The following is a 12776-nucleotide window of genomic DNA, read 5'->3' on the forward strand; positions in this document are numbered from 1 at the left end:
ATGTCCAAAGGATCATGGGTGCCAGAAAAGCCCTCAGAGGCCATCCATCTACTCTTTAATTTCCTTATTTTACAGAGAAGGAAAATGAGGCCAAGGGAGGAACCTACATCTAGAGCTGGAAGGGCCCTCTGAGGCCAGTCCAATCCCTTCGTTTTACAGAGGAGGAAACTGAGGCCCAAGAAAGAGACCACATGTCGAAGGTCACACATAGGAAAAGAGATATAGACTCTGAAAGGACCTCATGGCCAGTCCAACCCCCTCTTTCTACAGAAGGGGAAACTGAAGACCAAGTAGGCTAAGTGACTTCTATACTAGGTCACACAGGTGCTAAGCATCCAAATCAAGATTTGAACCCAGGCCTCTGACTCCATATCAGTGCTCTTTCCCCTGTACCAGGAATGATCTTGTCACTCTCCCGCTAAAACACACAGGAGTGGAGGTTTGGGGGTCAGTTATTCCATGGCCCTTGACCTGCATGAATATCTCAGGCTTTTGCCCTGTGCTAAGCATCCAGGACCCTGAACCACTGTTTCTCGGGGTGGGGGAAGATACTAAGGAAAGGATGTTATCTAACACCAACAAAATACACATTTTCCTTTTGTTCTATTCAACAAACATTTATTAAGCACCTACTACGTGTCAGCCACAGTGCAAGGCGCTATGGACACAAAGACAAAAATGAGACAATCCCTGCCCTCAGGGAGCTTACATTCTACTTGCTTGTCAAAAAGCAAATGCTTCATTTCCAAAAAGTGAGCTAGGACAGTCTTCAAGCAAGAGTTCTATCTGGTTAAAGTGAAGGCAGCAGGGGATGGGGTGGGGGGGCGGGGAGGGTGGGCAGCCCAGTTCAGAATATCCTGTAGCCCCACACCGGCTGCAAAGAGTCTGCAGCTTTCCCCCTTTGTAGATGGGTGTGGGCAGGAGTGGGGATGGGGGATGGTGTAAGGAGAGAGAGTTAGTGACTGCTGTGAAGAGGCTGGCCTTTGGGGATGCTGCCTGCCGCAGTGAGATGCTCTGATTTGTTTGTATAATTGTCAGTTAAAGGTAGCCTCAGGTTAGCTGACCTAGGTCCCTTGGTTGATTGTGCGAGACACCCAAAGACACCCACATCTCCCTCTTCTGTTCAACCTCTTCACCTGGGCCATTTTCCCCTCCTTCCTTTCCCTTAGAGCCTCACCTTGCCCCTTCCCTGAAGCCCTTTGGAAGAGAGAAGGTCCAGCCCAATTCCTTACTATTACTTAAAGGCCATTCCCCATTGGTAAGCCTGCTCAGGCCAATGCTTTGTAAAACCTTAAGATGCTACAGTGATGTGGGTGGTCATTATCCCAGGATCAAGAACTGGAAGACCCCCAACTGTCTCACTTTATGGAGGAGGAAACTGAATTGTAAAGAGGGGGAAATGACTTGCCCAGGGCCACACACCACAGTCAAGCTTCCTTCCACTGCACCACACTCCCCTCTAAGGAATCTCAATGGGTGGCTATCAGACCTCAGGGATTCTCCAGTGGCCTACACACACGCACACACACACAAACACCTTTGTTGGGGATACTAGGAATGGCTCTATCAAGACATTAGGAAAGGAACCCGAGAAGAAAAGATTTAGCTGGAAAATGTCCCAAGGGCGTGAAGGGCAGAACTAGGAGCAGAGGGGGCAGATTTTTTGCTCAATGTCTGGAAAAACTTCCTACCAATGACAGAAATTGGAACTAGACTGGACCTGTATCTGGACTGGCATAGGCAATTCCTGGAAGAGGAAACTCCTACTAATGTATGTAGCATCTTCTCTGCAATGGAGAGTCTTACAGAATTGCCTGGGGCACTGAGAAATGAAGTGACCTAGCCAGGGTCACATGGCTAGGGCAGGATCTGAACCCCGCTCTTCCTGACTCTGAGACCATCATGCCTTGCGGCTTCTCACCCAACAGTGAGAGGCTGTCCAAAAGTGGACCGGGCTGGCTATGGATTTAGCAAATTCTACTCTCCCCTCAGGAGACGGGTTCAAGGCAAGGATGGAGAAGCAAAGGACTGTAGGATCCCAGAGCTGAAGCTGGCAGGGCTCCCTGAGGCCACCTAGAGGAGGAAACTGAGGCCCAGAGAGGGGAAGTGACTTGGCCTAGGTCACACATAGGATCCTGCAGCTACCCTCTCAGAGGAGCAAACTGAGGCCCAGGGAGGGAAGTGACTTGTCCAAGGTGACACAGAGAGTATCAGAGATAGAATTTAAGGCCAGATCCCAGTGGCCAGGGCTCTTTCTGCCTCCGAGGCTGTTGTAGAAAGGAGTCCCAATCCTTCCAACTCAACTCCCTGATCTCCAGGCTAGACTCTAAGCTTCTAACTGGACCTCATGTTGGGGATTTCTCAGCAGCTTCAATTAGGCTATTGCCTACTGAATAATGGAGTGGCTCAATCAACTGAGTCTACATCATTTCTTCAAGTGTCACGAAGGGACCTTGAAGGCCTTGCAGTCCAACTCCCTCATTTTACAGCTGAAGAAACTGAGGCTTCAAAAGCAGAGATAAAGTGACTCGTTCAAGGCCACATAGCTAATAAATATCTGAGGCACGACTTGAACTCGGGTCTTCCTGACTCCAGGCCCAGAGCTCTACTCACTCACCATCTACCCACACTCCCAAGACCTTGAACGTTTGGACCATGTATGTGTTAAACTCCCCAATAACCCAAAGTGAGAAAGTTTTCTTGGTTAGGACAATAAAGGCCCCAGTAACACTGGGTTAGCAGCCCTGCAGCACCGAGGTACACAGAAGGACCCCTCCACACACACACACCCATACACACACACACTCTCACCCTCCTGCAGTATGCTGCCCCCTGAGCACCACTGCCCATCTCTGCTGGCTGGATGAAAGGCAAAAAGGCCAACCCTAAACAACGCTGGCAGGGCCTGCCAGACACCCAACCCCGAGAACAAGGTAGGGCCAATGTTCCAGAGAGAGTCCTGAAAGCAGACGGCTCTGCTCAGCTGCTTTCCTGGGCTGGGACTGGAAAGGTGATGAGGGAGGAGAGGGAGGCAGGACATGGAAATGTTTACTCCCCAGAACTCGAACACACCGTGTTATTTTGCCTTCAGTTGTAGATTGCCAGGCCTATGAAGGGTCCTCTCCCGAGAGGAGGGATTTCACAAACAGCTAAGAAAGAAGGGCCGATGCCCAGAAGCCATGCACACACAGGGCAGGAACACTCTAAGCTAGGTTTGAACGAGATTAGGTTGGGGAACAGGTTAAGGATTAGTAAGAAAGGTACCAAATTGAAATTAGGTGTTCAGTTGGAAGGGTTTCATGTAGTATTCAATCTACGGGACCCCTGGGCTCAGAGCAAAGCTAACGTCTGAAGTTTGAAAACTGGCTACGTTTTAAGGCCTAGCTAAGGCCTGTAGACTAAAGCCCCCTGCTAGATGGGGGGGAAAGATTCTCCACATTGTAAGGCAATGTCTCTAGGGAGATTTCCTGTAGGGTTTGGGCTCTTAACCTGGAGTTGGTGAAACCTACGGATCTTTGAAAAAAAATATTTTGCTAACAAAATTCCAATGAATGAGCTTCCTTTGTAAACCTCTGCATGGAAATATGTGATTCTGCAAAGGGGTCCCTAGGCTTTGCCATGCTGCCAAAGGGGGCCAGGTCACACACAGAAGGTGTTGGGAATAGAAATGGGGAGCCCGAGGCAGTGGCCTGGACTGGACACTGGAAATCGGGAGCCCAAGGCATTGGCCTGGATTCGACATTGGAAATTGGTTGCTACAACTGTGTTTGTATCACCACTGCTCCCTTAACCTACCATCCATCCCAAGAACCCAGCCCCTCCAGAAGAGGGACAGGCAGAAGGAATTCTTTTAGAAATGTTTCTGAATTCCATTTCTCTCATTTGTTCTGGGAAGAAACTGTCAGGAGGAAAACAGAATGAGATTTACTCAAAACAAGGCTAGGGCTTCAAAAGCAGAATGTTTGCTTGGTGAGTTTTGTGTTATTTTTGTTTGCAGTTGTTTCCAAAACACTTATGCAAGAAAGCTGGCAGAGAACCCAGAGAGAGAGCCCAGGGAGTGTTTGGCCCCTCTTGTCAGACCTTCTGACAGCAGCCATGCTCTGGGTGACCCACGGCTGCCAGCTTGAAAATGCGGAAAACAGCCAGTGAAAGGTTTCCTCTGCATGGCAGATGTCCAGACACACGCAACTATGTTGATTATGCCAGGGCTCTAACCAAACATTGCCTGGGAAAAGGAACGGATTGAGGTGACAGGCCCAAGAGCTGGGGCATGTGTTCCAACTCCATCGGAACTCGGCAGCCCTCGAAGGCAGAATTCCCAGGGGCTCAGAGGCTAGAGAGAATTCCAGTCCTGGGCACCCCGACTTTGCCTCCGATGGCTCCAAGTCTAACTGGAAGGAGGTGGCTCTCTTCCCTGCCCCAGGGGATATGAGCCCAAATGTTCACAGCCTGTTTGGGAAGTTAGCAGGCTCTCTTTCCACTGGGCTCAAGACAGCTGTTCTGAGACCATGAGGAAAGGATGCAAAGGGAAAATAAGACATGTCCAGAGAATCCCCCTAATTCTACAGTTTCCTGGACTCTCCATAGCCAGGTTCCAGCAGGGAGCTGCCTTTCAGCCCAGGGGTCCTGAGCACACAAGAGTTTAGAGGAGGCCCTTTCAGAAGCATGGAGTCATCTGGGACCAGCCAGGATTCCTAAAAACTGGAAGAGAAAGAAGCTGTGATCAGCACATGGGTTGGCGGTGTGCTGACACACGGTGTGAAGTCTGGGATTGACTTCAGAAGTTCGAACAGCTGGCCTGATGAGTTAGTCTCCACCAAGATCTACCAGTCCAGCATGGCCACTGTCCCTCTAGACAAGTCATGCCCATCCCTTTTACAAGCCTTGATTTCCCTCTGCTGATTAGTTTTTCTACCCCTCCCCCAAGCCCTATCTGCAAGGTACTAGCAGAAAGGGAGGGGAAGACAAAAACAAAGCATCCAAGGCCAGGTTTGGAAATGTTCAATCTTGGCTCATATGTCCCAGCTACCCTGCGACAGTCTGTACCTATGAATTATGAACTATCTTAAATTTGTGGATCTTTCCTATATTATGATGCCGACCATGAGGAAAAAATAGATCAGGGTGGGGAATCTGCGGCCTCGAGGCCACACGTGGCCTTCTAGGTCCCTGGGTGCGGCCTTTTGACCAGTCCAAGTTTTACAGAACAAATCCTTTTACGAAGGGGATTTGTTCTGTGAAGTTTGGATTCAGTCAAAGGGCCATACTTGAGGACCTAGAGGGCCACATGTGGCCTCAAGGCCGCAGGTTCCCCACCCATAGTATAGCTGCATAAAAGCCGTCTCCAGTCTGACTCCCTCATTTTATAGAACCAGAAGGGTGACTCATCCAAGGTCACATCTTAAGATCTTAAATCTCAAGCTAGAAGGGTCCTCAGAGACCAAGTAGTCCAACCCCCTCATTTTACAGGGGAGGAAACTGAGGCCCAGGGAGGGGAAGGGACTTGTCTCAGGTCACAAATAAGATAGTAGATCTGGAGCTGGAAGGGACTTCAGAGACCATCGCACCTAATCCCTCATTTTACAGAGGGGGAAACTGAGGCCCAGGGAGAGGAAGGGACTTATCCAAGGTCACACAGGTAGCAAATGTTACAAGCAATTTGACAGTCATCTAGACAGGGTTCCTAGTCAAAGGACACTAATTTCCCTGTCGCACGAGGCTCTGCACACATCTGAAATAAATGTTAAGGGTCTGACTCTTTGGGAAGAATGTAAAGATACCCAAACAGGATCTACTGAAGAATTCGATGGCTGCAGATGCTGGGGCGAGAATTCCTTAGCGGTCTGTGCAGAGAAAGGTGTGAGGGCAGATTCTTTCTATCCTTTCCCATGCTAGAAGACAGGCCCTGCCAACTCATTGCTATGAGGCATTTGTAGCAAATTTCTGGCCCTAAATGGCAGATGCTTGCACTGAGTATGAAGATCCCTCCCCAGCTCTCAGTCTGACTGTCTAGTCCTCAAGTCCTCTTCTGGCTGTCTTCTTCCTGGAGCCTGGCAGTGACCCAGGGCTCAAGAAGACCATGGGGCAAGTGATCACAAGGCCTGGTCATCCCTGTCAAACTAACAAGACATCAAGGACAGGCCCATGCCGGCTGATGTTCAGGAACCAGCCTCACGAAGGTCAGGGAGGATCACTGCTGGAAGGGCGGCCGTCTTCAGCCACAGAATCTCGGGGAGGCCATGGAGCCATTTGGCTCTGCATCAGTGAATCAGAGAGTCACGGAATTTGAGGGTTAGAAGGGCCTGCTGCAGCCACTAAGTCCAGTCCAGAACTACATGAAAGGAACCCTACAAGTGGTCTGCTTGGAGGCCCTGATGCTATCACCGATCCCTCAAGTTCCAATCCTAGAGAAAGGGCAGATTAGAAAAAGACTTTCTCAATTGTTCTCCCTGAGACTGATTCCAGAGGGGACAGGACTCAGAGCACAGCTTCTGCCTTTGACCCCACTGTGTATCATGGCCCACATGACTGATCTTACTAGTAAGACCCACCCAAGGTAGGTAAGGTCCTGGAGCCAGAGATGTGTACCATATACATACCTTGTGCCTCAACTCTCATCCCCAGTGAGTCTTCCTTGTGGAGATGAGGAACTGTGTGGAAAGGAGAAGCAAAATCTCAATGAGTAAGAGGCCAGAATGTCTAGGGTGAGAACGAGAAGGAGGGGAATAGAGGGTCTCGTTGAGGCTGCTCTCCTGGCCCACAGGGAAGGTCCTCTGAAGACTAGAGGAGAACAGGGCGGCCACTGTGCTCTGATTCCTCCTTCAAGATTTCCATGGACACCTGCTCTGTGGGTCCCTAGGTTAGGAGATTTGTCTGGGAAGGGTGAGCCCAACTTTGATCTTGGAATAGAAGATGCTTCGGTACTCTCCTCATCTTCCAGAGCCACACTGGGGAATCGTGAAAAGGGACATTGGAGAGAAGTGAGTTGGGACTCAGTTAATTTAAGGTGCCTTGAGGAGTTTGGTTTGGACCCAACAGGAAACAACCCAAAGAGAACAGTCAAGGAGAGTTGAGGCACAGTGATTTCCCAGTCACCGACAGAGGTGAAAAAGAAGGTAGACAATAGAGGATGTTGTGGACGCCTGGGCGAGAGAGACCTAGAGAGGCGACTGCGACTCAAGTCTAAGTTGGGGTAGGTGTCCTCTGAGATCTCTTGGATTCAAGTGCCAGGGAAGTGTTTAGGCAGCCAATTTGAGAGCCCACAGCATGCCCCCATGGCCTGTGTGCGTCTATCAGGATAGAAGTGAACAAAGCACAGTGGAGGGAGGGTGGTAGGCCTCAGGTGAGTGATCTGTTGCCTCCATCATGTCTGAAGAACTGCTTAAAACTGCCTACCCTCTTGGATGAGGTGTGGGGACTGATCTGGGACCCATTCGAGGGAGGCCAGGGCACCCAAGACTGAGCCCCAGAATGGACTCACCAGGGTACCAGCTACACAGCCAGCCTGGGCCCCCAGTGAATCCTCTGCCCTGGGGGTGGTGCTCCAAAGTCTGGACTTTTCAGCCCACATCGCTTCTCGGACAGGCTGCTTGGGCTGGCCATTAACGCACTTGGCTCTGCAGGGGCTGCAGGCCCCAGGAGTCCCTCCTTTCTACCCCCTTGAGACCTTCCATTGGTAATATACAACCCCTCAGGGATGGTGAGGAACACACCGGATAGAAGAACTGAAGGCCGTGCCTCCTAAGGAGTGGGCAGAAAGCTTTCCAGTCCCTGCAGGGCTCTTTGTAAGGCTCCTGTGCGAGTCAAGAAATATTTCCTAGATCATAGGCTCATAGAGCTGAGGTTGGAAGGACCGTCAGAGGCCATCTGCTCCAACCTCTTCATTTTCCAGAAGAGGATACTGAGGACCAGGGAGAAGAGGGTCATACACAGGAGCCTACATCTAGAGCTGGAAGGGCCCTCAGGGGCCATAGAGTCCAACCCCCTCATTTTACAGAGGAGGAAACTGAGGCACGGCAGGGAAGTGACTTGTCTAAGGTCACACAGCTAATATGTATCTGAGCCAGGATTTTGAAGCCAGTCTTCTCGACTCCAAGTCTGGTGCCCTCCCCTCTACAGCCCTGCTGCCTCATTGGGAATGGCTTTCAGGAGGGAAGGGAAAATACTTGCAGAGGGCAGCCTACATCTCTTACCTTCCTGTCTTCCGAGAAGCTGTTTCAAAGAAACGAGTCCGGCAAGCCACCCTGCAGAAAGAAGCAGACCAAGTCGTGTTAAGTCGCTTTGGGATAACACGCTACTTTCCATTCCTCAAACACCGTCACGTCCACGACCTCACAGGCCACTCACACTAGGCCATCAAGAATTCAAGAGCCATGGGCTGATCTGTATGAGGGACCCTAGAGGCCCCAGAGCTCCCATGGTCTAAACCCAGCCATGCCTTTTGGAGAGGGGGCCTCGGTCAATAATAAACATTTATTAAGCACCAACTATATGCCAGGAACTGTGCTAAACACTCCTATCTAGTCCAAAGCTGGGCCAACTGGGAAGGCCCAGCCCCCTCGCTCCCCAGCAAAGCCCTTCCTAGATAGGACTGAAGAAGACCCCAGTAGAGTTGGCCAAGTATTCTATTCCCCATTTATAGATTCAGAAAGCACAGCTAGGTTCAAGCCCAGGGCCTCTGGCTCTAAATCCGGGGTACTTCTCACTTCACCACACCAGGTCTGGACCCCTGCATCAAACAAACAATGGTCATGGAGTCCCTGGTCCAGAAGGCGCTTAAGAAACCTTGACCTGGACTAACGACTGAACAAGGTAGAAGGGGCTCCATTCTCTTCTGGGAAAAGGCTGCCCGGGCTCTTGGAAGAAACCTGTCTCTAAGGAACCCCAACGATTGGCTTGTGCTGGGACAAGGGACAGCTGGGGAATTCTAGACCTGGACCACTCTCTGTGCCTTGGCCTCTCCAAGCCCCCATTTACTCAGAGAGTCTGTGTAATCACTGCTGACTATATTTAAGCTTTTTATTGGGGGCAAATATGGAAAGAATCCTCGGTTTTGGCGCCAACAGGAATCTTTTGTCATTTTGTAAAAACGCTTTACTAATTAGCCAAAAGGGAGGAGGGTTTTTTTTTTTTCCTTCTTCTTCTTCTTCCATTTCACGGACCCTGCAAACAATGGGCCAGGAGAGAGGAAGGAAGTGCCCTGTGACTGGCCCCAGTTGTGGCTGGAAAGGCCAGGTCAGCAGCTGCAGCAGCCTGGCCCAGGCTGGGCAGCTCAGTGAGATGTGCTGCTAGGCCACAGTCCTACCCCAGCAACGGCTGCTCTGATTCCTTGGCTCTTGGCCTGGCCTCTGGAAGGCCTGCCACACGCTGGCTCTGTTCCTCCACCAAAAGCCTCTCTGGAGAGGCTTTATTCCATTTGGTGGAATTAAATTACTTGAAAATCCAGTGGTAATAATAACAAAAATCAAAACATTTCAGAATCAAGAGAGCATGAAACCAGCTGGCTAACCTCATCTTCCTAAAGGGGGTAAGGAGCAACTGAGAAAGATGGGTCTCAGATCAAGCCCTGACGCTTCCCCCCCCCCACCAAGGCCTGGGCAGAATTGGGCCTGGAGGCCAAGCCTCAGCCATGGGCTTTGCCCAGCCTAGCACAATGCACACTGTGCCTTTGGTTTCCCCCAGTACTTTGGCTACATACACAGAGGCCATGGTTTCCTGAGCTCCTCCAGCCACAGGCTCTGGCTTGGGCTCTGGCTTCTGGGGCACAATTGCCCGGCACGGAGGATCCGGGGGGCGCACTGGAGGCCGAGTTATTGCCGGTTTGTCTCCTGGGGAGCGCACTTTATTGAAGCTGTCATAGTCACCTAGAAGTTGGGAAACACAAGTTACCAGGAGTTCAAAGGCAGCATAAGCTGGGGCCGAGGACGGTTAATTAAAATCGATGCAGCTCACTGGGGAGCCCCACCCTTCTTGGGCCCCTGGCACTGGCTCCCATGTCCCTTCCCCCCATTCTTTGCAACGTCATTCTTATATCTGCCCTTCTCCATTCTCATTTCCACCTCAGATACCGCAACAACGTCCAGCCCCATCTTGCCTCCAGCTTCCTCCCCCTTCCAGTTCACCCTGCACACACCGCCAGAGACGTTTTTCTAATGCACTTCCCCTGCACAAACACTATTGACAGCTCCCTATTACCAATGTGCTAAAGTCTAAACTCCTCGGTCCAGCACTCAAGTCCTTCCGTGATCTGGCCCCCAGACAACTTTCCAGCCTTGGACCTTCTGCTCCAACCAGGCCAGGCTCCTCACTGTGACAGGATGCCCTGGGATTTCTCTAGTTCCTAAAGCTGAAGTCACGTAAACTCCTACATGAAGGCCCAGACATCCCCCCCCCCCCGCAAGTTCTGGAACCAATATGGTCCAGGGCAAGGGGAATCTCTAGACAGCTAATTCAGCATCAAGACCCACTCGCTGCTGGTTTTGCTAAAACTTCCTCTTTCTGTGACAATATAGATAGTCTTCCAGGGGAGAAGTGAGATGAAGAAAATGACTTGCCCAGGGTCACACATCAAGCAAATACTGGACCCCAGGTCTCACACTCTTTCCTCTATCCCAGCTGCTTTCTGCTTCTGGGTTGAGCAACTGGACTCTTCTCTTGGTCTCTGTGCCAAAGCAGCTTCGCTTGTGTTTGAGTCTAACTCAAATCCTGGCACACTCCCCTGGAGCCCCTGCCCTATGGCCCAGGGCTTCTGAGATGGGCCTGACTTTGCCCCCCTCTCCAATCCATCCTCCACACCACTGCCAAATTGCTATTCCTAAAGCATAGATCTGTCACTCCACCCCCTCTCCCTCAGGAAGTGGCAAGGGCTCCCTTTGGGATCGAATACAATCTCCACCATTCACAATTTAGCCCCAGCTTGCCTCGACAGAGTACTTCCCTTCCTAGACTCATGTCCCACCAAAATGGCCTCTTTCCATCCCCAATTTCTCTCAATGTCCCTCAATGTCTCTCTGTACATACTGGCCCCAGGCCAGGCATGCCCTCCCTCCTCTCTCCCATCTCTCAGCATCTTGAGTTTCTTTCAAAGCTCAGCAGAAGCCCTGGCCTACAATCTAAGGCTTCTCCCCTACCCCTGGAATCACCTTGGATCTTACTTCGTAGATGTCATGTCTATATTTATACGTGGACATGTTTCCCTGCAAAAAAAAAGTGAGCTTGCTGAGAGCAGGGACTGTTTCAGTTCCGTCTTTGTATCTTCAGTGCCTGGTATACAGTAGGCACCTAATGCTTGCTGACTGGTTGACATGAGATAAGATCTGCAAAACACTTTGCAAACCCTCTCTCTCTTCCCCCTGCCAATCCACACCAATGAAGTCACAGAAGCACCCCCTACGTGTGGCCACGCAGTGTTGAGGAGGAACCCAGTAACCCTCCTGAGGCAGCCCTTTCTACCTTAGGGGAGAAAATGTGCCCCTTGGCAGATGGACTCACTGTATCTGGTCCTGCCCTCCTAGGCCAAGCGCAACAATTCTTAAACCTCCTTTCATGACAATCCTTCAAATACTTGAAGTCAGCTCTTGGATCTCCCGTAAGTCTTCAAAGCACTTTGTCATCCTGAGGGCACCACAGTGCACAAAGCACTGGGCCTGGAGTCAGGAACACCTGAGTTCAAATCCAAACTTGAACACTTACTAGATGGGCAAAGTTACCCTTGGCCAAGTCTCTCTGTCCTCATCTGTAAAATGGAGAGACTAATAGTACCTATCTCTCAGGGCTGTTGTGAGGAGCAAATGAGATATCTGTCAAATGCTTTGCAAACCTTAAGGTACTATATAAATACTAGTTATTTCTGTAAGTGAAGCCAGAAGTGAACATGATGCCCTAGGGGCATGTGTTTGGTTGCACTGGCTTTGTTTGTGCAAAAACTTTTCAATTTAATGTAATCAAACGCATCCATTTTGCATTTCATAATGTTCTCTGTCTTTTGTTTGGTCATAAATTCTTCCCTTCTCCATAGATCTGACAGGTAAACTATTCCGTGCTCTCCTAATTTGCTTGTGGTAGCATTCCTTATGCCTAAATCATGTACCCATTTTGACTTTATCTTAGTATACAGTGTGAGATGCTGGTCCCTGCCTAGTTTCTGCCATACTCCTCTCCAGTTTTCCCAGCAGTTTTTGTCAAATAGTGAGTTCTTATCCCAGAAACTGGGGTCTTCGAGTTTATTAAACACTATGTTACTACAGTCATCGACTACTGTGTCTTGGGTACCTAACCTATTCCACTGATCCACCACTCTACTTCTTAGCAAATACAAAATAGTTTTGATGATTACCGCTTTACAATATGGTTTTAGATCTGGTACAGTCAGGCCACCTTCCTTTGCATTTTTTTTTCATTAATTCCCTTGATATTCTTGACCTTTTGTTCTTCCAGGTGAATTTTGTTATGATTTTTTCTACCTCTATAAAATCATTTCTTGATAGTTCGATTAGTATGGCCCACGTGTGTCCTGACCAGGGTGGAGGACAATAGGGCCAACGCCTCTCGCACTGGCTCCTCTCAATGCCATCAATGTCACAGTTGTTTTTCAAGCTACTATATTACCCCAATGGGTCCTACTGTACCTACAGTATCACTGAAGCCCCAAATCTTTTGATAAATTATGATTTTGTCAATAGCCCCTCCACCTTATACTTGTGAAACTGATGCATAAGACCTTCTATTTGTCCTTAATTACATTTCATCTGCTTAGACTTGGGCCAACATGCCAGGTA

At 49.8% G+C, this 12776-nt stretch overlaps 1 protein-coding gene across 1 annotated transcript in view; it reads right to left on the reverse strand.

Moving 5' to 3' along the window:
* Nucleotides 1-2533: 2533 nt before the first annotated feature.
* OPHN1 (oligophrenin 1) overlaps nucleotides 2534-12776 on the reverse strand; it is a 273019-nt gene continuing 262776 nt past the window's right edge. Inside the window, exons 21-24 of the mRNA XM_027839055.1 lie at nucleotides 9698-9863; nucleotides 8193-8243; nucleotides 6600-6650; nucleotides 2534-4701 (exon numbers count right to left, since the gene is read on the reverse strand). Of these exons, the coding sequence (XP_027694856.1) occupies nucleotides 6608-6650; nucleotides 8193-8243; nucleotides 9698-9863 (260 nt within the window). The 3' untranslated portion in view covers nucleotides 2534-4701; nucleotides 6600-6607. The remainder of the gene's footprint in view (nucleotides 4702-6599; nucleotides 6651-8192; nucleotides 8244-9697; nucleotides 9864-12776) is intronic.

Source organism: Vombatus ursinus, unplaced genomic scaffold (genome assembly GCF_900497805.2).
Source record: "Vombatus ursinus unplaced genomic scaffold, bare-nosed wombat genome assembly UNPS02004677.1, whole genome shotgun sequence".
NCBI lineage: Eukaryota > Metazoa > Chordata > Mammalia > Diprotodontia > Vombatidae > Vombatus > Vombatus ursinus.